Consider the following 21,367-nt stretch of genomic DNA (forward strand, 5'->3'; position numbering starts at 1 on the left):
AGCAAGTTTCTGGGTTCCTAAAGAGTGGGCCACTGATGGCCTGAAGCATTCAAGTCTCAAAAGGAGGGGCTACCAAAAAAACGGCTGTCAGAGTTGAAACTCAATGATTAAGGGGGCCCCTCCACGCTCGGATTCAACATCCACCGATTCAACCAACCGCAGATCGAAAATAGTTGGGAAAAAAACAATTCCAAAAAGTTTCAAAAAGCAAAGCTTGACATTGCCACATGTTGGCAACTATTTACACAGCATTTGCATTGTGTTAGTTATTATGAGTAATCTAGATAGGATTTAAAGAGTATGGGAGGAGGTACGTAGGTTACGTGCAAATACGATGCCATTTTATATAAGGCACTTGAACATCCGTGGATTTGGGTATTGGAAGAGGCGGTCCTGGAACCAATCTTCTACAGATAACAAGGTCAACTGTATTTATTTATTTGTCAACTGAGTTATTTTTAGTTCTTGCTCTGCATTACCAGCTGCCTACTGAACACCTTCTCTGGGACATATTTCTGTATCACCTTTTCCTATAAGAATCTATCCTCCCAACCTCTATAATTTCTTCTTCTTCTTCTTCTGTTTCTTTAGTTCCAGACAGTGGCATCACCATCATCTGTGTGCAGCTATTCTAAAAAATAATAAAAGTCATCCTCTTGCTCCCCATCCAGCCTGCTTCCTTCCCCCATTTGAAAGGTCTCGCCTTCACTCTCATAAAGAGTGGTAATGAGGAGAGTCAGGCAGCCTTGGTTTAAATCCCAGTTCAACCATTTCCACCTTAAATGATCTTGGGCACATAAATGTCTTAAATCTTATTTTCTCCTTCTGTAAAACTGGATACAGTACCAGTACTAATCACATGTGTTATTACAAGATCTGAATGAATTAATGCATGTAGAGAACTTAGCACACAACCTGGCATACCGTAATTTCCTTCAAAGTTTTGAAGGCCATTAGTTCTGTAATTCACTTCCTCTTCTGACTTTATGTTGTCTGCAAGGCTTCTGACCATATTTCTTAACTTTTGCATTTAATGAGGATAAATTTCTTAAATTATGAATGCTTTATTACAAATGTGCTAGTAAAACTTGTTTTGACTTAAATAGTCAATCAAGTAATTTTAACTCTATTTGCTCTCTTACACACTTTGAATCAATAAACACACTTTAGACAATAAACACCCCCAGATTAGATTTTTGTCATTTGTAGATATTTTTATTAAAAACCCTCAATAACTAATTCTTTTTTTTAACTTTATTGAGTTATAGTCATTTTACAATGTTGTGTCAAATTCCAGTGTAGAGCACAATTTTTCAGTTATACATGAACATACATATATTCATTGTCACATTTTTTTTTCGCTATGAGTTACCACAAGATCTTGTATATATTTCCCTGTGCTATACAGTATAATCTTGTTTATCTATTCTACATATGCCTGTCAGTTTCTACAAATTTTGAATTCCCAGTCTATCCCTTCCTACCCTCCTCCCCCTTGGCAACCACAAGTTTGTATTCTATGTCTGAGTCTGTTTCTGTCTCCATAACTAATTCTAACATGTAAATAAAAGTGAAATCATCAGTAATTTTTTAAACACACCTTCATTAAAGAAAAAAAGATAAAATTCTAAGCTAAATAGCCTCTCCAGCATGTTGTTACCAGACATTCATGCTCAAATGGCTTATCTTTTGTTACAGATTTTTTCAGAATGCAAATCTATAAGTGCCTGGTTTTGAACGTGGAGGAAAACCAAGTGCTTGCATGGCTGTTGGCCCCTGGGCTTTAATGGCCTCCTCAACCCCACCTGTCAAACCAACATTCACATTCTCTTCTTACTAATCCCTTCTTAAAGCTTAATTCAACTCCCCCTTATCCAGGGCAAATGTTCAGAGTAAGAGGGAAAATAAGGACATTACTAACCCCAACTAGTGAACTGCAGCATTATTCCACTGCCTCCCACCTCCTGTGCCATCATTCTCAGCACCTCGTACTCTTCCGAGTTCTCCTGCCCTGTCTTCTCCAAGCTTACCGTTAAACCTGAACGCTTACGTCAATAAACACATCAGTGACTGGGGAAACATTCCACAGTGATGACAGCAGGTAAATGGAAGCATGGCTTGTATGGTTACTTTGCCAAAACTTGCTCAGTGAACTACCAAAAATTCAATACTAACTTCCATCCTTGAAGAAAGTCAGTGGCAGAGTCGGGTTAGGATGGGTGAGCTGCAATTTCATAGTAGGTGGTGGTGGATCATTTCTTTCACTGAAGGGTCCTTCCAAGAAAGACAGCTACTAGGGATAGAAAGAGGAAAAGATTAAGAGATAAACTACCATTATCTTTTATCCTCCCCAAATCTCCATATTCTACTCAGATGTGTGCGCACCTCCACCCTTGGTCCATCTATCACAGACAGACTACACATCCATTACAGACACCGGAAACTTGCTCTGTGCTGTGCATTTCAGAAAATCTATCATTTGCCTAATTAGAAAAAGTAAAAAGCTTTAAATGTTTCCACTATGCTTGCAAACAAAAGCTTAGCCCTTAAATGTTCTTATCTATGGATCCTAACCCATAGGGGTGGGTCAAAAAAAAAAAAAAACAGCAAAGAAAACAGAGGTTATTCTGTAAAGAAAGCTAGTTCAAAATGAGAAAAAAATGTTAGCCTGAGCAACCACACTTTCTCGTATCAAACAGAACCCTAAATTAGATGGAAATGTGTCTAGCTACACTAGCTCCTGATCTTGCTGTATCTCGTACCAGAAAAATGGAATTATGGTTCAGCGGCAAAATCCTGGGCCCTCATTTTCCCAGTGGCCTAAATCAATCCCCAGTCCAGGACAAGATGCTGAGCAAGGTGTGTAATTATTTCAGGCCACTAGGGTAAGCACTATTCCTGGCCACTCTGCGGGCAGCGCCATGGATGAGGGTTTCTAATTCTCTTTGGTGATTTGGTTCTGTGTAAACTGAGATTTTTCTTTCAGTATTTCAGCCAGATAAGCAGAGGCCAATCAAGAGCCAATGAAAGTCAGTTTCAGTTCTTTTTCTGTGCAGTTTAGTCTACTTTTTGCCTGCTGCCTTCCCTGATACCTGTCCACATATGTTTTCTCTGATTTTCCAAACCCAGTGAGAGACCCTTTGGCAGCCTCTGGTGCACACTCTCAGCCAAAAGCCTCTTAGCCTAAGGAATGCAGTGAGTACCTTGCAAAGCAGTGTCCTTAAGAGGCCAACCTAAGACCCCTGGCTATGAACCACAGAGAAGGGTCTCCCATGGGTATTTTAAGGGCGAAATTGAGACTGATGCCTGCTTTCACCAGAGGCAATACTGACTTTTCAACTTGCCTGTTAACAAATCTCTAATGGTGGGCTTTCTACTGCACTCCCAGTGTACTCAGTTGTTACTTAATATAGAAAGTGAAAGGTAAATCTTGTTATTCCCATTTGGAAGATGGTGAAAAAGAGGTTCAAACATTTAAAAGAGTTATCTAAAGTGAATTCAGCAAAGCAGTGTGGTAGCTGGAAAGCAGATCAGCTGACACCTGTCGCCGGTTTTGTAGGTCACGGACTCTGTAAGTTTAGAGCAGTGTTTTACTTACCATGTTCCTCCTTGAAAGCGTCTATTTACTTTCTTAAACTGTGGATGCCAGTGGAGAGGTACCAGGTGTACATTCCAGACACTTACACAATATACACAGACGGAGCCGTCTGCCTGTTGGGTACACAGCTCTGGGCTGAAGAATTTCTAGGGTTGTTAGAACAAATGAGGCATTGGAGGGAGCAAGCTCTGATGTAAAAGCAATATCCTATATTCCTGCAAACGTAGATTAAAAACATCCTCTTCATTATCACAAACAAAAAACTACCCAATTTATCCTGTGCTTTTTTTCAAACTGCATTTCTCTCCCCTGTATCTTCACTAAATAAATGCAAACACATGTGCTTCGAAATGGGTAGGTGTAAAAGAACATTCTGCACAATTCTATCTAGGCTGCCGCAGATTTATATCACATGCATACATATATCTGGCGGACATGAATTCACGATGACAGCTGATCATGGCAAACCCAACGGTACACAAGTTGGAATGCCGGGAAAAAAATGCAACCGCAAACACGCAAATGAGTTTTTCCTCCACACACACACGTGGCCACACTTACAAGACGCTTCACCACAGTGATAAACCCCAAACACAAACACCGGAGCCTCCGCCGCCCGCGAGCTGCTCCCACACGTGCAGCCGCGCCTTCACGTCCAGGCGGGGCCTCGCGCGCGTCCCTGGGCGCACTCGCTCTCCCACCCGCCTCCCGCTGCGCGAACACTCGCGCGCCGGCCGCTCCCGCGCCCGCCTGCCGCCCGCCCGCCGCCCGCCGCCCGCCGCCCGCCGCAGAAGCGGCGGCTCCCGAGGAGGGGGGCAGGGCCCGGTGGGGCGGGAGCGCCGCGGGGCCGGGCCTCGGCGCCTGGGGAGGGGACGAGGGGCGGGCGCGGGGCGGCGCCCAGCTCACGTGGGCGGGCGGGAGCAGCTGAAGGTCCGCTCCGGAGCCTGGGCTGTCCTCTCGCGCGCGGCGCTGGCCGGGGCGGCGGCGGCGAAGGAGGAGGAGGAGGAGGAGGAGGAGGAGGAGGAGGAGGAAGGCGGCGGCGGCGGCGGCGGTGGCGGCGGCGGCAGCGGCGGCGGCGAAAGAAGAGGGGAGGACGGGGGCGGCGTCGGACTGGAGCCGAGCGGCGGCGCGAGCTGCCCGGGGCGCTGTCGTGAGCTCGCCCGCCGGGCCCCCACCCCCGAGCTACACCCTGCCGTGCCCAGCTTTGCCCGCGTCCGTGCCCCCGCGGGGAGCGCGCCGGGGCTGCCCCCCGAATGACGGGCGGAAGGTTCGACTTCGACGATGGCGGCACCTACTGCGGCGGCTGGGAGGAGGGCAAGGCGCACGGGCATGGCATCTGCACGGGGCCCAAGGGCCAGGGCGAGTACTCGGGCTCCTGGTCGCACGGCTTCGAGGTGGTCGGAGGCTACACCTGGCCCAGCGGCAACACCTACCAGGGCTACTGGGCGCAGGGCAAGCGGCACGGGCTGGGGGTGGAGACGAAGGGCAAGTGGATGTACCGGGGGGAGTGGTCACATGGTTTCAAGGGGCGCTACGGGGTCCGGCAGAGCCTGTGCACCCCTGCTCGCTACGAGGGTACCTGGAGTAACGGGCTGCAGGACGGGTACGGCGTGGAGACCTACGGGGACGGAGGTGAGCGGCGTCGCAGGCGGCTCGGCTGCTCCGCGAGCTGGTGCTGTGGGCTTTGCCCAGATTGCGGGGAAGCGGGGAGGACGCGAGGCGCACGTGTCCGGAAACCCGCCAAAACACCTGGGGAAGCCTCCCACCCACCTCCCGCGCCCGCCCTCCCCCGGACGATGCGCTGGGCCGCGACTGGGGCGCGAGGGTTTGATCTGACCCGGTTCTCGGAGAGGGCGGTGTGTCTACACCCGAGGGAACCAGGCGTGACTATACCTGGCCGGCGCCAGCGCCGCACTGCCACCGGGAGGGTTGGGCTGGAGAGAGGGCGCTGTCACTTGAGCCTGTCACATTACGTTCCTGATCCCTCCCTCTCCAGGTCGGGTTTGCAATCGCCACTCCCGTGGAGTTAGAGCGAGCGCCCTGGGCTTGTGAGGCTGGCGGTCGCTGCCTACCGCTCCCCGGATTGGTTTCACGTGGAGTCGTATTTCGCCTCTGGTCCTCTAGTAGCCTAAAGATAGAAGCCAGAACCCTATAACTAGGATGTTGGAGAATTGTTACTTACTTGAGGTGCTTTTTGGAAACATCCTAGTTAGAGGCGTGGAGAGGCCACCTGATGCAGGTGGGGTTCAGAGAATGTGGGGGTTTCTTACTATTTTTCATTAGATTTCTTAATGTATTGGTTTTCTATCCAAAGAAGGTAGCCATGGTTGATCTGGAAGTCTTTGGACTAATTATTAGGAAACATTTTAGAAGTGAACAATGAAGTTTGCTTTTTAAAAAATACAATTGAAAGCTATATTCTTATAGTTGCTAAGTTAACAGCTACTTTACTCCTGAGAATGGCGCTACGGATTCACTGGTTTGCTCTAAGGTGTATGACCTAAACATTGTGCTGTCTGCGAGCAAAATTCACCTTATTTTAATATTTAACAATATTTGCAAAAGAAACTGTGTATGTGATAGGGCAGATTTCCCCTTCTTTTTCAGTCGGGAGAAGTATATATTACTGAAACAGGTGTCAAAACCTGATGAATTTCCGTGTGTAATAAACTGAGAAGGATGAATGGCTAATGCTTTGGCAAAATACATTTTCTGATAAGAAAGATAATCATAGTTAATTGAAAAGGGTTGTAGGAAGCAATGTCACATTTCAGAATTAATGCATCTCAGAGTTGGAGGATATTAAAGGGATCCAATTAAAAATTTCGGCAGCCCACTGCAACCCTGTCAGGCCATTGCTTATGTAAAAGCCTGTACACTTCACTTACTCAGAACACTTGGGCCATGTTTCAAATGCAAAACAGCAGAATGGTAGGATTTGCTAAAAAGACATCTTTTCGTCTTACAGTATAAATAAAGGATATGGTTCTCATGGATTAAAAGGGGGGAACAAAACTTTAATACTTGTATATAGGCTGTAGGAGTTTCAAGTTCCACAGTCGTTAATTAGGGCCCTTAAATGTTCTGAACGGGCATAGAGTGCCTGGGATGACAGCCCTATAAACATGTTAGCCTGTGATTGGATTTTATGGAGGCCCCAGGTCTACAGTATAATTAATTCCATGCTCAAAAGTGGAATCAAAATTTATTTTTCAAATGTGTGCATTATTTTATAAACTTTTAAGCAGGCCATTGGGTAGTTCTTTGACTTCAGTATTTGGAAGGCTAAAAATAAATTAGTCTTCTTTCCACTTCTTACTACTCATTAAACAAAGTCTCTTGGTTTAGAGTATTCATTATATCTAGCAATCAAAAAATATATATAGCACAGTAAAGGGCGTCTATGTGTTGTAGAAGCTCCACTAAGTGTCCAGGATGACTTTATGGATATTCTGCCTTATGCTTTAAAAGTAACTTTTAAAAGAATTTTTTTAAAAACCTCAAAATTTGGCATCACCATAGGACTGTGGTTTTCTTTTTCTACCAAAATAAACAAACAAAAAAACCCTAATATGCTACCAACTAGGAAGGGAAAAAAAAAAAAAAAAACCTCTTAAAAATCACTTTTGAATTCCTGCTGTTATTTTCTGCTTTCCTTCATATGTCAATCAGTTAATTAGAAAGTCCTTAATCATAAAATGGGCATCTCAGTGGAAGTATATTGCTATAACTTATTTCGTACAAAGATTTCGGCCAAGATAAGAAATATCACTTCCCCTATTTTTCCTTTTTGCCTCTGCACCCCCACATGTCCATCCCTATCCACCTTCTGTCGGACTTAAGGAACGTCTGATTCGATGTATTTTGTGGTGATATTAGAGACTAGAGGAGAAAAAAAGTCGTAATATTCATTGAGAAGTATCACTTGGTTTATTTTATTAGGGATTTGTACATGAAGTGTTGCTGAAATAGAAACCCCCGAATATTAAGAATACATTAGTACTGAACTCAGGAAACCCAGATTTTGTGCAAATTCTGATGGGTGCTGTAGTCCCTTTTTTCACCTGTCATGAAACTATTGAAAATATCTAGGAAGACACATTGTTTTGTTAACTATCTGAAGACCTGCATTCATAGCATGTAGATATGTTTGACATAATGAAGTCTAAATTTGACTAGAATTCTTTCTGAACTGGATGCCTTCCGCTACAAGATTGTGTAGTGAAAATGGCTGTATCTAGAAAATCAGCTCCCAAATGAAAAATCACGGCACATAACTTAAGATCTGTAAACATAGTGTTTAAACTTGTGAACTAGGCATCCATATTTCAGGCATTGAGAGGAACTAATAAGAACTTTACTTGAGCAGCAGGGAGAAGGTGGAACCCACCTGCTTCATAAAGAAATAGAGGCCCTTTTTTCTAGGTTCATTGACTACACTAAACTTATTTTAAATTTCAGATGAACTACTAACACTTTGTAAATTGGTTTCTAGCAATTCTCTGGAGGAATTCTTCTATAGACTGTTCCTTAACAAAATAGAATGGGAATTTAGCCAATGCCATTGTTCTGCCTTCGTTACTCAACAGTTAAACAACAACTTAAACTTTCTAATTATTGCTGTTGCCTTAAACCACTTAGATTTTCAAGCAATACATCTTTGGAAGTTCTAAATACTCGTCTTACTTTTGGAGATAGCAGTTTAAGGAAACTAGCTGTTGATTTCCCCTCAGTGTTAAACAGTTCCTAAGACAGGATGGTTGTGTTTTAAATGTGTAAATACTTACTGATATCAAACAGTATGCTTGGGAATTGTTCTAGCAAAATTAATTTGTCATTATGTAGAAACGCTAGAAGGATATGATTACAGCATTCCTTGTTTCTATCAACAAACAAAATATTTAAAAATAAGGTGGTTTGTTTTAGTGCACATTAATTGGTTTGTATAACTTTGAGACATATTTTTATCTGTCCAGGCAAAGGGAAAGTCAGTTGCAATTTCCTAATAATTCAGTTTCCTTCCCTGTTAAAATGGTGGTTTTTGGAGATGGCTAATATTCAGCAGAATGCTTCTTGATCTGAAATGTTTTATTTGACCATCTTATCCTTTTGGGTTTATCCTTTTCAGAAAGCCATGACCCACCCACTTCCTCAGAAGTTCATAAATGTCAGGTTAAGATGTTAAAAGCTACCCAGAATCTGACATTCACAATACCAGACCTACTTAGTATTTTGTTGGTTCCCTGCTACTGTCTATTTATATACCGTAAATATATCAGGATGAATAGAAAGAGATGGTAGTCTTGAAACTAGTCTAAACTTTTGATTTTGGACCCATTATGGTTTTTAACTTTTAAGTGAATGAAATAATCAGTCGTTAATTCAGTGATAGATATAAACCATGAGCAAAATTGCTCAGTATTTTAAAAAATTAATGTATGCCATGCAATGGAAATCTTTTCGTGGTAATATAAAATGAAATGTGACTGCAGGGTAGCTCTATATAATCAGAAACTGAAAGAAGTCAAGACAGATTGTAATCATGATTTATTTTCTATGATATTGTGAGTTAAGAATAATAGAGAAGTAATTACATCTTAAAATTTCCACATAGCTTCTTTAGGGGAATATTTTAATTTAAAATTTTGCCTTTCATCAAAAGGAAGTGGACTTGATTTAAAAAGAAAATCTAAATTCCCTAATCTTAACCTTCAGTTCCCCCTAAGATTATTTAGAAAGCTGCTCCAGGTTTTTTTTCTTAAACATTTTGCTAATTTATTGAGTAGAAAAGCTTACTGAAAACAAATGCTTTAGATTAGAGATGATTAGAGATTATCCTATCCCTGACAAGACATAATATTCGTTGAAAAAGTGATCAGGTGTCAACAAAGTTTTAACGGATACTGTCAAACACACCTTTGCTCTGAAATGAATTCCATAATGTTTAGAGTGGAAGTTTTCCTTTGGCTCTATCTCAGTTTTCCTGAAAGTAAATAAGACACACTTCTTAGCCACCACAGCTGTTTACTATAAAGTCATCAAACACCTACAGACCACAGGACACACAGACAGGAGTCTGGAAATGTGTTCTCTTGTGAGGTTGTGCCTGCCTTCAGGGTGCTTTTAGTTCATAATTCCCAGTGCAGTGGCAGAAGCTATGGAAACCATGAAGAGAATGGCCAGGATGCAGAAATTTAGCAAGTGATATGGGGCAGATCTTGACCTTTTCATTTGAAGTACAAAATGTTAAAGCAGATTGCCCATTTTTTTTTCATAATGGTTCACTATATTCAGAATATATATTCAGCTTAATCCCTCTTAGCTCAAAAAGTTTCACCCAAATCTAAATAATAATCTTAAATATTAAACAGTTTTTCCTGCCTTAAAAGAAGATGGTGAACGTGGTAGAAAGAAAGTGGAAGATAATTTGTTTGCCAACCCATGTCGCAAGTATTCAGAGCGCTAATAATTTTAAGTCTTTGAGCTTCTTAGAATGTTGTAGTTCCAGACTTAGTCTTTGGTTTTTCAGCCGAATTGGTAAAATTAAAATGCAATTCACAAATAGAACTCATTTCATCCTGTGGCACTGCCTTCCCCTAGAGGGGTTTTTGATAGGTGCATTTCATTAAAGAAGTCATTTTCTAATGATCACTCTCTCTGTACTAGAAAGTCAGTCGTATCAGTTTTTAAGTGAAAATTGCCAGACTATTGGTAAAGCCTATCTAGTTCCATAAAAGGCAGAGACAGGACATTTCAGGGTGGGAATTCACAAATGGATGGAAAGCATCCCTTAGAGTGGGCTAGGAAATGTGTGGGGTTGGACCCTGGGGTGCCGCCCGGCCTGCGCCCCCTGCGTTCCCGGACTCACGCTGTGCTCTCTTGCGGTCTCTCGAAGGTACCTACCAGGGGCAGTGGGCCGGCGGCATGCGGCACGGCTACGGCGTGCGCCAGAGCGTGCCCTACGGCATGGCCACGGTGATCCGCTCGCCGCTGCGCACGTCGCTGGCCTCGCTGCGCAGCGAGCAGAGCAACGGCAGCGTGCTCCACGACGCCGCGGCCGCCGCCGACAGCCCGGCCGGCACCCGCGGCGGCTTCGTGCTCAACTTCCACGCCGACGCCGAGCTGGTGGGCAAGAAGAAGGGCGGCCTCTTCCGCCGGGGCTCCCTCCTGGGGAGCATGAAGTTGCGCAAGTCCGAATCCAAGTCTTCCATCTCCAGCAAGCGCAGCTCGGTCCGCAGCGACGCAGCCATGAGCAGAATTAGTTCCAGCGACGCCAACTCCACCATCAGCTTCGGCGACGTCGACTGCGACTTTTGCCCCGTGGAAGACCACGTGGACGCCACCACCACGGAGACCTACATGGGCGAGTGGAAGAACGACAAGCGCACCGGCTTCGGCATCAGCGAGCGCTCCAATGGCATGAAGTACGAAGGCGAGTGGGCAAATAACAAGAGGCACGGATACGGCTGCACCGTGTTTCCCGACGGCTCCAAGGAAGAGGGAAAATACAAAAATAATATTCTGGTCCGTGGAATAAGGAAGCAGCTTATACCAATAAGAAATACAAAAACTAGGGAGAAGGTGGACAGAGCGATTGAAGGCGCGCAACGGGCAGCCGCCATGGCCAGAACCAAAGTGGAAATAGCCAATTCAAGGTATGTAAATACAGGCTGGGTGGCGGTTCTGCCCGGGTCCGTCGGAACGGTGGAATATCGGATGTTTATCGGTCCTTTGGTGACGTCATCCAAATAGGTTTTACAATTTACGGAATCGAAGGTGGAAAACGATTAAGACCACTAGAATGAGTCAGAAACATACCTGTAGCCTTCTGAAACTGTCCATCATCAAAAAATGTTGAAGGCACACTGAGGTCTCATTCCTCTTATAAATTACTTCCCTAATACGAAACGTGATGTTGTTCACCCAGACCCTGTGTACATTTTGCAGAGTCCAGAAAGTTACCTTCTTTTTAAAAGTACCTCTGAAAAACTGCCCCAGAAAGCATGGTGCTTTGTGTGCGGGGAAAAAAAATAGCCTATCCACAGGGAAACCTACCTAGTGTGGATGAGACCCTTTATTCTAATGCTAAAGTTAGAGATATTCACAAACTCCTGCTAGAAAATTATCCTAATTTATAAAATTCACAATCTGTTTGGTGATGCCTTATAGGTAAAGTTGGTTTTAAGTCAAGATCTAGATATGGCAGAAGTGGTAAGGTTCACGGCAGAATCTACCATGCATTCTTTAAACAATGGAGCTCATCTACATGGGAAAGGCAGAGGGTCCTAGGCTCAGGAGAACCCTCCCCACTACATTCTGTGCAGGAAAGATTAGATGACTGGTGTATTAAAAGGAAAGTGGTGGGGAGAACCTGCCACGGACAGATGGGACTGTCAGGGTGCCAAGGTTGAAAGAGAAGGGCTGGAGTGAGTAGGAGAAAGCAGTGAATAATAGATTGAGAAGTGGGGTGTATGTGGGCCCAGAGGACTACAGGCCTGAAGTTTTACCACTGTAGCTGGGTTCCAGCATCTAGCCAGGGGACCAGTGAAATCTGCTAGGAATAGAATTTTACTAGGGGTAGTTGTCATATGAGAGACAAAAAAGAAAAAGGGATGGTTGTACATGGAAGATTTTATTCTTAGGCTTTATTTATTTTTTTCAATTTTTTAATATGAAATACGTATTATTTATTTTATTTAAGCAGGTACTAACTGGCCCCAGTTTTGTGTGATTTGAGGCATATGTTTAGCATAGAATATTAAAAATCCTTTTCCTGTTTCAGTAATGTCCCATTGAAATATTTTTGAATATTTCAAAATACTTTTCAAACCACAAAGATGAGCGTGTCTTCAGGTTTTTATCCTTAGCATTGAATTACTGAGCCCTTCCTTGTCTTTGGTGGAACCATGTGAAATTTCTGCTCTTTGAACTTTTTTGAGGTACAAAAAAATGGCGATTGCATGTGGTTCAACTTAATACTTACAGGTTTCTGAAATTTCTTTTTTAAAAACTGCCCCTATTTTATGCCTGCTGTTTACTTCTGAGTGTCTGAAACACTAATTGGAAAATGGAAGCAGTCTTGGTTTTCACATTATTTTTGGACACAGAAGTCTTCAGGATTTCCATCCCTATCCCAAACTAACCCTGTTTTAAAGTTAATGTTTTTGTTAATTGGCACAAACTTTCAAGAAGGGTCTCCCCTCTCTTCTCTACTGAGCACCTTTTATTTTAAGTCATGATGTTCTCTGATCACCAAGAGTTGCAACTGCTTGCTTTTCACTCTACTTGTAGATAGAATCTGTGGCACGTCCAGTCTTGCCAGCGTCCTGGCCCTCAGTGAACTTTTAGAGCTAATGAGCTACTTTTCCTTAGGCCCCTAGCCTCTAACTTGAAATGCACTCTTGAATACTTCCGCTTTATTTTCACCTGGTGATATACTAGAGGTAATTCATTCTTGGCAGATGGAAAATAAGCCTATGTGTGGGACATTCTAGCAAATGACTTTCTTCCTCTTGCTTTAATTATTGACTTTTATGATTACTTTGAATTGGACGAACTCCATGATGAAAGGGAAGTGCTTGTGATGCCAAGATCTCTGATTATACTAGCATTGTAAAGCTCTTCTCCCAGTCCTAGCCACCTCCTCTCTGTCAAAATCCTTTTGGGGTAGTGTTAGGTAGTTTGGCACTACTCTGTTATAAGAGTTTATAATCAACAAATATTTAACTTAGAGGCTTGTTATTTTTAGCTTGTTAGCTACCTCATAAAGATTTCTCATAGCTATTTGAAAAATGTCCGGTTCGTTATGCTAAATAAAAGAAGCCAGCCATAGGGCAAATACTGCAGGATTCCACGTATAGGAGATATTTATATCTATCAAACTCCTAGAAACAGAAAGTAACATAGTGTTTGCCAGGGGCTGGAGGGAGCGAGAAATTGTAAGTTGCTGTTCAACAGGTATAAAGTTTCTGTTAAGCAAGATGAGTAAGTTGTAGAGATCTGCTCACTGACATTGTGCGTGTAGTTACCAGGGCTGTACTGTGCACTTAACAGGGTAGATCTCACATTGTGTTCATAGCACAATAAAAAAAAAATACTGTTTAGATGACACAGTAGGCAAAAAAATGTTTCAGTTCTCAATTCTCCTTATATATTTTACTTCCACTTCATTGGTCTCTTTCCAGATTTCCCTGCTTCAGTGACTTCAGATAGTTTTGCAACTAGTTTCTGTAGACAGTAGCTGAAGGATGGACTTACAACAGCTCTGAGTTTAGAGTTCAACATGCTTTTTAAAACTTTTAAAAAATAAAGAGAAAAAAAGATGCTAGTAAGGTTTTGGAGATTGGTGTCTGAGGGTGCGGGGAGCTTCTGGCTCTATCAGTATCTTAAAGCATGGCTCTTATAATGCCTATCTGCTCCATCCTCCCTGGCCCCTCTAGTGGTTGTTATTAATGTTTTGGTTTTTAAAAGTATCAGAAGTTTGAGAACATAAAATGACACTCTTCCCCACCTCCTGCCCCTGTAATGGCAGAATAAGAACTAAAGAGTAAGACTCCTGGCAGTGGCCACTGTTGAAATCACCCTTAGCAACAAAGGGAGTTAATAGTTATTGACCATTTCAGTTCACTTCCCTGATAATGTGCATTATTGTTCTATCACTATTTGTGATGCTACAGAGATTTTTGTTTCTAAAGTCCCAGGGGAATGGGTCTGCTTTTACTTTATCTTGAAGCAAAGCTTCAAGTTAGCTTTGAGGGAAAATATTGTATTCTCCAATAATGGCGCCTCAGGAAAATCAGGTAACAGGGAACCAACCATCTTCAGCCCAAGGATTCAGGAAAGCATGTTAGATCTGTGGATTTTTCCTTTGCTTCTTTGAACACGGAGTGTGGTGTATCTTACCAGTAAACACAGGAGGCTTATTTCTGAAAGCTTATTATGGGGCCCTGCTTAATTCTTACAGATCAAGGAAGATGAGGATGTTATAACAGTAGGTAGATGGTAGAAATAACACAGCAGACTCGGTAGATACTGCCAGTTTACTAGCCAGTCAGTACATAATGAGTTAAAACTTTAAGGGAAGTTAATAATTTGCCAACCCATAAAGCTTTTCTTTAGGTGTCTGTCCTAATTCCAGAAGTACCACGTTTATAAGATTTAACAAAACATATGGTTCCCCTCTTGTCTTAGTCCTGAGGGTGAAAATCATCCCATGGAATTGAGAAAGTGTCTCAACCTTGTTTTTTAAGAATTGTTCAAGAGAAAAAGGGGCGCAGCTCTGAACATTTCAAGATCCTCATTTTCAGAAGCAGGGGCTTAGGCTCTGCCCAGGGTCACCCCGCTGTCCCTGTTGTTTTAGGGGCTTTTCTCACTTGGTCACTTTTTACTTCATTAACTCTTGTCTCCCATAATTCCTTGAGAGAGATGTTTAACTGTTCCTTGAGAAAACTATTTTAGGGAAGAATTTTAAGGTGAGGCATTTGGTTGAGACAGCAAATAAGTGGCCCTCAGAGAACCATACTTCCATAGATACAAATGGACAATTCAGGTAGGAGTGCAGGCAAAGGAAGAGCTTTGTCAAATCTGGGCCTCAGAGGAAGTGGTTGTCATGCTAAAGGATGGAAGAGGTCTGGGGAAAAGGACAGGAGACCTCTGGCTGAAAGCAGTTGTGAGCACCTGGGGCATTTGCTTTTGCCGGTTTTGTTGTATCAGACAGATTAGAAGAAAGCAAGCTGGGAAGGGAAGATGGCATGGAGGTGGGTGGTGATCACTGCTGCCTGACTCTGTGGCCAGCCTCGCTGCAGCCAGGAGGGTGCTTGGCTGGGCGGGCTCCTGGTACCACTGCGAAGGGTCAGTGATGGGATGGGACGGGCCAGCCAGTGGTGTTGGGCTGCTGTCTCCCAGGCTCTCCCCAGCCCTCAGTGCTGCCTCAGGTGGTAACAGCAGCCCCTGGACAGGGCGTGTCAGGAGGGAGCCCCATGCTGTCCCCGACCCAGCCCCGCTTTGCTGTACTTGTCACAGGGATAGCCAGACCGGGTGGGGGGTGGGGGAGCAGCCTGGTAGCCTGGGGAGGACCTCAGGGTCAAGGGATCTGGTGAGCTTGCTATGTCCGTTTGCACAACTAGAGAGTGGAGGCCATGTTTGCCAGTTTGGGACTTACATATTGAAAGTGACATCATTTTTTTAAAAATCGTACAGGAAAAATCTATTTCCCAGACTTTTCTTTCAAAAGGATATATTACAGTTTCATACCACACTCCCTCTTTCTTCCGTGTCCAGCATGACTCAGCCAGGACAGCTTTCCTTTGGGAAAGTCTTTGTTCTTCCCTCCCCCGCAGGCGGCTGCCCCCTCTGGTTTAGGCATAACGTCTCTTCTTCACAGAGGGCTTCCCTGACCTCACCGCCTCCCGCCCCACTGCCACCCCCTCAGCGCAGACGCCCCCATTAGTGTACGTTGTCGTTGTCTTGCAGTGTATTTGTTTAACATCTTCAACCTGTTCGGAGCACCAGGCCCTGATGGCAGCTGTGCTCGCTTTTGTGTTCCCAGCAGCTCGTTTAGATCAGGGCACTTTCTTAAGAGCTCTAGTAAATATTTGATGAATGAGTGAATTAAATCCTCACTACTTTGGGTATGAACACTGCCAGTGCTTCTAATTCTGTTTGGCCGGACCTTTTTAAACCACAGTTCTCAGGCAGGAAACATAGCTCTCGCAATTCATCATCCTGTCATCCGGCCAATAGTCAAGGAAGTACAGAAAATGCCAGAGGATGGGTTACAGGTACCCTTTCCCCTGATTAAGTCAGCATCATTAAAGTGTCAGAACTTAAAGCACAGCCAGGGAAGAAGAGCTTCTGGTTAAGGCGAACTGTTAATTCCGTTCTTCAGAGGCCTGAGCTGGTCCAGTGGTACCTGTGAGTGCTCCCAGATGTGGAATCTCCAGGAAGTCACTTTTACTGACTGTGATAACATTGGCTCCTCCTTTATATTTGACATCACCAAAATCTGTAATAAGGCATAACATAAGAGCTTACTATCTTTTAAAAAAAAAAATCTAAGTTTGCTCAACAGTCAGCTGTATATTTCCTTTTGAAAGTTTTTCTTGTCCAGCCTTTTTTTGGGGGGGGAGGGGGTCATTTTCCTTTGGTTCAAATAATATTCAGTAGAACAGTTCCTCACAAGATTGATTGACTTGATTCACACTTCACTTATTAGTGATCAAAGCCCAAAGTCAACCGTGAGTGAGGGCACATGGTGGATCCCAACTAAACCTATTACCACCAGTTTTAGGAAGAAGCTCATTCTCTGCCAAGGAATTGTGGAGGGCAGGGAATTTGAGATTCTTAAATTCTCCTGGACAAAAGGGTTCTCTTTCTCTTTTGAAAGTCAATATCATTATAGTTTATATTCTATCTGTATTTCTTTAATGTTAGTGGCCGTATCATATCTTTAAAAACAATTTTAGGTTACCTTTTCCATGAATTTTTATTTTGTTCTACTGGGGTTCTGGTTAATTTTCAACTATTAGTTTGGTATAAGTGATTTTTCACAGGAAGGTGACTTCCTTGTAATGTCTTGTAAGTCATTTTCATGAAAAGGCTGTTATATAAGAAATGTTGGGGGAAATCACCTAAAATGTGGGAATTTACGGCTGAGAAGAGCATTAGTTATACGCTTTCATTTTGCCCTCTGTGTTCTCCACATCTGCCTTTGCTGCCTGTCACCGGCCCTTCTATGAACAGATTCCAGAGGCTCAGTGCAAATACTGTGGCCCTGAGGTGCAGAAAATTTACTATGAATGGAGACTGATATTTGCTTTTTTCTTCATAGGAAGGTTGTTTTAGGGGTTGGAGAGAGTGGTTGTCATGAGACTTTAAAATGTAAATCACCATGTAGAGTTAATGTTTTAGAAAATATGTCCATCTTACAAGTACTGTGCCCAAGATGCCAGACAGGGATGGAGGTACAGATGGAGGGAGGAAGGGAAGGCAGGCAGGCTTGGGAAGCAGAAATGGGGTAAACAAAGGGAAAGGAGTTAAGTCCACCGAGCTTGACCACCTGTGTGCCGACATGGTTGTGTGTCCAGGCCTCAGCCTCAGTCTGTATGGAGTCATTGTACTGTCAGCGGGCAGTTACGGAGCAAGGAAGTGGCACCTGTGTTGACATTAAGCTTGGCTGGGGTGTGATCTTGGGGACAATATAAGATAGTAAAACTTCATATTGTTTGGATATATTAGTGCAGGTCACCACTATCCTTTACGTATGCTACAGTTTTTGTATTGCACACAACAGTTCTAAATGCACATCCCTCCTCTTTACCAAAGGATGCCCATTTCCCGTGGGGGAAAGTGAGACACCTGTTTCCTCATGTTCTTCTCCAGGATGATGAAAGAAAGACTCACTTCTTCATATCATGAGGCCCAGGACTTCTTAATGGGCCGAGCAATCACTGAGAATCCTGTGGGTGTGTGGAGGGAGCAGCTAACACCACAGAGATGACCTAGGTGTCAGCTCTGTCCTGCCCACAAGCATGGGGCATGGCTTGGGTAGAAGGTGGCTCCCGAGGCTAGACCAGGGAGCCCTCATCACACTCTGCTGTTCCGTCCCCTCCTGGTTGAACAGGTCATTACACACAACATGGGAACACGTTGTATATTGACAACCTTGTAAAAGGTTCTTAGGCTGTATCGTTTCTAAAGATCTTCCTGTAAAAAAATTCTTCCCCCAGCCTTCCCAAGAAACCAGGAGGCATGGAGGTGAGCCTGTGTTTTAATGATTAACCGGTAGGTCCAAGCCATGCAGATTTAATGAACCCCAAGTCTTAGGCCGGAGTCATGGAAGGGCCACACGGTTACCCAGACTCTTGGGCCGCTGAGAACATTCCTCTGTAACCTTGCGTCGTGGAGGCCTGGCTCTCCGCTTTGAACAACGAGGGCGAGGAGAAGGTGCGTGCGGGACAAGGGGGTTCATTAAATCCTGCAGAGACCCATGTGGTGGACACTAGCCGCAAAGACTGGAGGGAAGGAACAACCCAGGGTGACGATGAGCTAGGTTTTGGGGACGCACGTTGGCCTTGCTCTTCCCTGTAGAAGTCTGAGTTGGCTTTAGACAGTGCTGCTTTCAGCAGATTCCATCTCATTTAGCTGTGGCCTTTTCCTCATTCTGTGGATATGCGGAGTTAAGGCAGCCGTTACCCATTTTTCAGTATAGCTGCATTGTAACGAAAACCACCCTCCCTGTCATGTTTTCCGGGAAACCAAAGCTGTGGTTGCACTGGAGTTCCCTCCCCTGTGCCACGTGTGAACCTTCGCCCTGCCCCGAGGAAGCTGCTTCTGGGCAGGTGGCCGAGCGCTGTGTGCTTGCTGGGGAGCGGGGAGGCGCCCCAGTGCAGCTGCCCGGCTGCCCCGGCACCCCGCTCGCAACTTTCCATTATGGATTAAGCTGACTCTGCCAATCTCACTTTACTCAAGACACCGAACTGGACGCTCGCAAGACTGGTGCCTTGCAAATCTTTGAGATGCTTTTCTTATTATAGATGAAATATGAACATTGTGTTTAGGAACAGGATCCAACAAATGCCAAAGGTATTTATGTAAGTCACTCAGCTTGCGTACAACAGCCTGTCAAGAATAAAACCAAATGAGCGTTTAATAATTCTGCCCTTCTGTTTCAGTGGGTGTTCCACATTTATTTGTATAATATGCTCGATTCAGAATAAGCTGCTTTATCAGAAATTTAATTAATGTGGAAGGAATCAAGATTGCCTCCAAAGTGGTGCAGCTCTTGGAAGTCAGATTGTCTTAGGATTTCCCTGAGCACCAGCAGAAACTGATTCAAGCCAAGTAAAATACAATTAATTCACCTTCCAGCTTTTTTTTCTTTTTACAATAATCAGTTATGCCCGCGATTAACAAATAACTTTTAGTATTTAGTTTTTAAAAACTTCTAAATGATTTTTTAAATTTTTGCTGATTTTTACAATATCAAGTCAAATTTTTCATCTAAATTGCTTAATCCAGATGCCCCTGTCTGATTTTTTTATATTGGTGTAGGAGCTTTTTTGAATTAATACTTCAAGATTTCATAATTTACTTCCATCTGTTAAGGGAAAAGTTTGAAATTCACATGAGGGAGCCTTTAGTCAAAACACATTGAGGAGATACCCCACAGAAGCTAGAACTCACGATTCAAGAGCGAGGATGGCGAGGTGTCCCGGAATGGGGCTTCACCCCCCCTCTACCAGCCCTAGGCACTTGTTCCCACCCACTCTCTCTCATCCGGGGATTTGCAAGTCCATTGAGCTGTGAACTGACAGGTTTCCTTGCTAAGATGCCAGTGCCCCAAAGAGTGGTACCTTTAACCCTTATTCGTCATCAGTTAACACTCTGGCCTGGATTCTCAGAAAAAAACACTTGGTTACCAGCCCAATTTAATAAGATTTGATTCTTACATCTGTGAAATGTTAATTTTAATCACTCTTTGTAATGTTAGTTAATTGCATACTATGAAAATGTAAAATTATGATTGGGACCCAATTCTTTCCATCAGCATCTGGTTGGGGCAGATAAAAAAGCAGTGACCTATCGGATGAGTGGCACCTTGCTGTGAGCTTACGTAGCGCATAGGAGATGTTTAGTCATATTCTGGGGCTGGAGGAGAGATTCTGCAGGCGGTATCCAGCTGGGATCCAAAGGATGTGTAGATGTTTTCCAGAAGAAGGTGGAGAAGGGTGCAAAAGACAATGGCCCATGTGTATTTGGGGCACTGCAGAATGTTTGGGTTGGTTGGAAAAGAGAGTGCTAGGCAGGGGTTGTTGAGAGATGAGGTGGAGAAGCAGGCAGGGGCTCACAGACCAAAACGGGGAATTTGGACATTTTCCTGCAGACAGGGAAGAGCTATTGAGAGTTTTAGGCATGATACTTATATGATTAAATTTTAGAAAGATCACTCTATTTGCAGGTGGTATAAAGAATGGCAAGTGGAAGGGGCAGGCCACAGGACTGGAGACAGATTAGTAGGAATTGGCTAACCTGTAATCTAGGTAAGAGCCCATGGGACTGAGCTGAGCTGCGGCAGGGGACGTGGGAAGCAGTAAGTGTAGGGGTGAGAGCCCCCAGCTAGACTCCGTAGGACCTGATGGATGGTTGATGGTGCGGTGAACCTGGGAAGGGAAGCGTCAGAGTGACTCGAGTTTCTGGCTTGGCCAACCGGATGGATGCGGGCCTGTTTATCCAGACAGGGACAGGGGAGGAAGATACAGGTTTAGAGAGGAAGGTGAGTTTGGACTTCTGACTTGTTGAATTTTGAGATACTGGCCTAAAAGACAAAAGGGACCATAGGCCTGGAAATCAGAAAGATTTGTACCATATGTCAAGAGGGGTTAGACACAGACTCCGAGGAGCAGAGACATTGATGAGGCATGCCACAAAAGAGGAATTATATGTACGTGATACTGGACGCAGCTGTTTTTTAATGACAAACAAAGCAATTCTCACCTTAAGTGCCTGGGAATCTGTTGCCTTATGAAAATGTATCAGAATGTCTGCTCTCGAAATTGTGAAAATATGCTAAGGTTTGTGGGACCTACCCTGGTGAGTAGGCTCAGTCAGCCCGTTTTCTTTCTTGGCAACACACTGGAACAAAATATCACTCTCACAAATTATTGTGCTAAAGAAACGTCATTTGGCAAACATTTACCTAGTGCCAACTCTGTCCAAACATGGCACTAGGCCCCGGGAGTACAGAGATGCATAAGAAACGAAACCTGTCGT

At 43.9% G+C, this 21,367-nt stretch overlaps 1 protein-coding gene across 6 annotated transcripts in view; it reads left to right on the forward strand.

The window, feature by feature from the left end:
• The first annotated feature begins 4,659 nt into the window (after positions 1-4,659).
• The window catches only part of JPH1 (junctophilin 1), a 73,776-nt gene continuing 57,068 nt past the window's right edge, over positions 4,660-21,367 (forward strand). For 5 of the 6 annotated variants that reach the window (XM_032470242.1, XM_032470241.1, XM_032470244.1 and 2 more), the window contains exons 1-2: positions 4,661-5,230; positions 10,494-11,253. In XM_032470242.1, coding sequence (XP_032326133.1) covers positions 4,852-5,230; positions 10,494-11,253 — 1,139 coding nt within the window. In that variant the 5' untranslated portion in view covers positions 4,661-4,851. Of the gene's footprint in view, positions 5,231-10,493; positions 11,254-21,367 lie in introns of all 6 variants that reach the window. The other variant, XM_032470246.1, reaches the window with a different exon arrangement.

The sequence above is a fragment of the Camelus ferus genome, chromosome 29 (genome assembly GCF_009834535.1).
Source record: "Camelus ferus isolate YT-003-E chromosome 29, BCGSAC_Cfer_1.0, whole genome shotgun sequence".
Taxonomy (NCBI): domain Eukaryota; kingdom Metazoa; phylum Chordata; class Mammalia; order Artiodactyla; family Camelidae; genus Camelus; species Camelus ferus.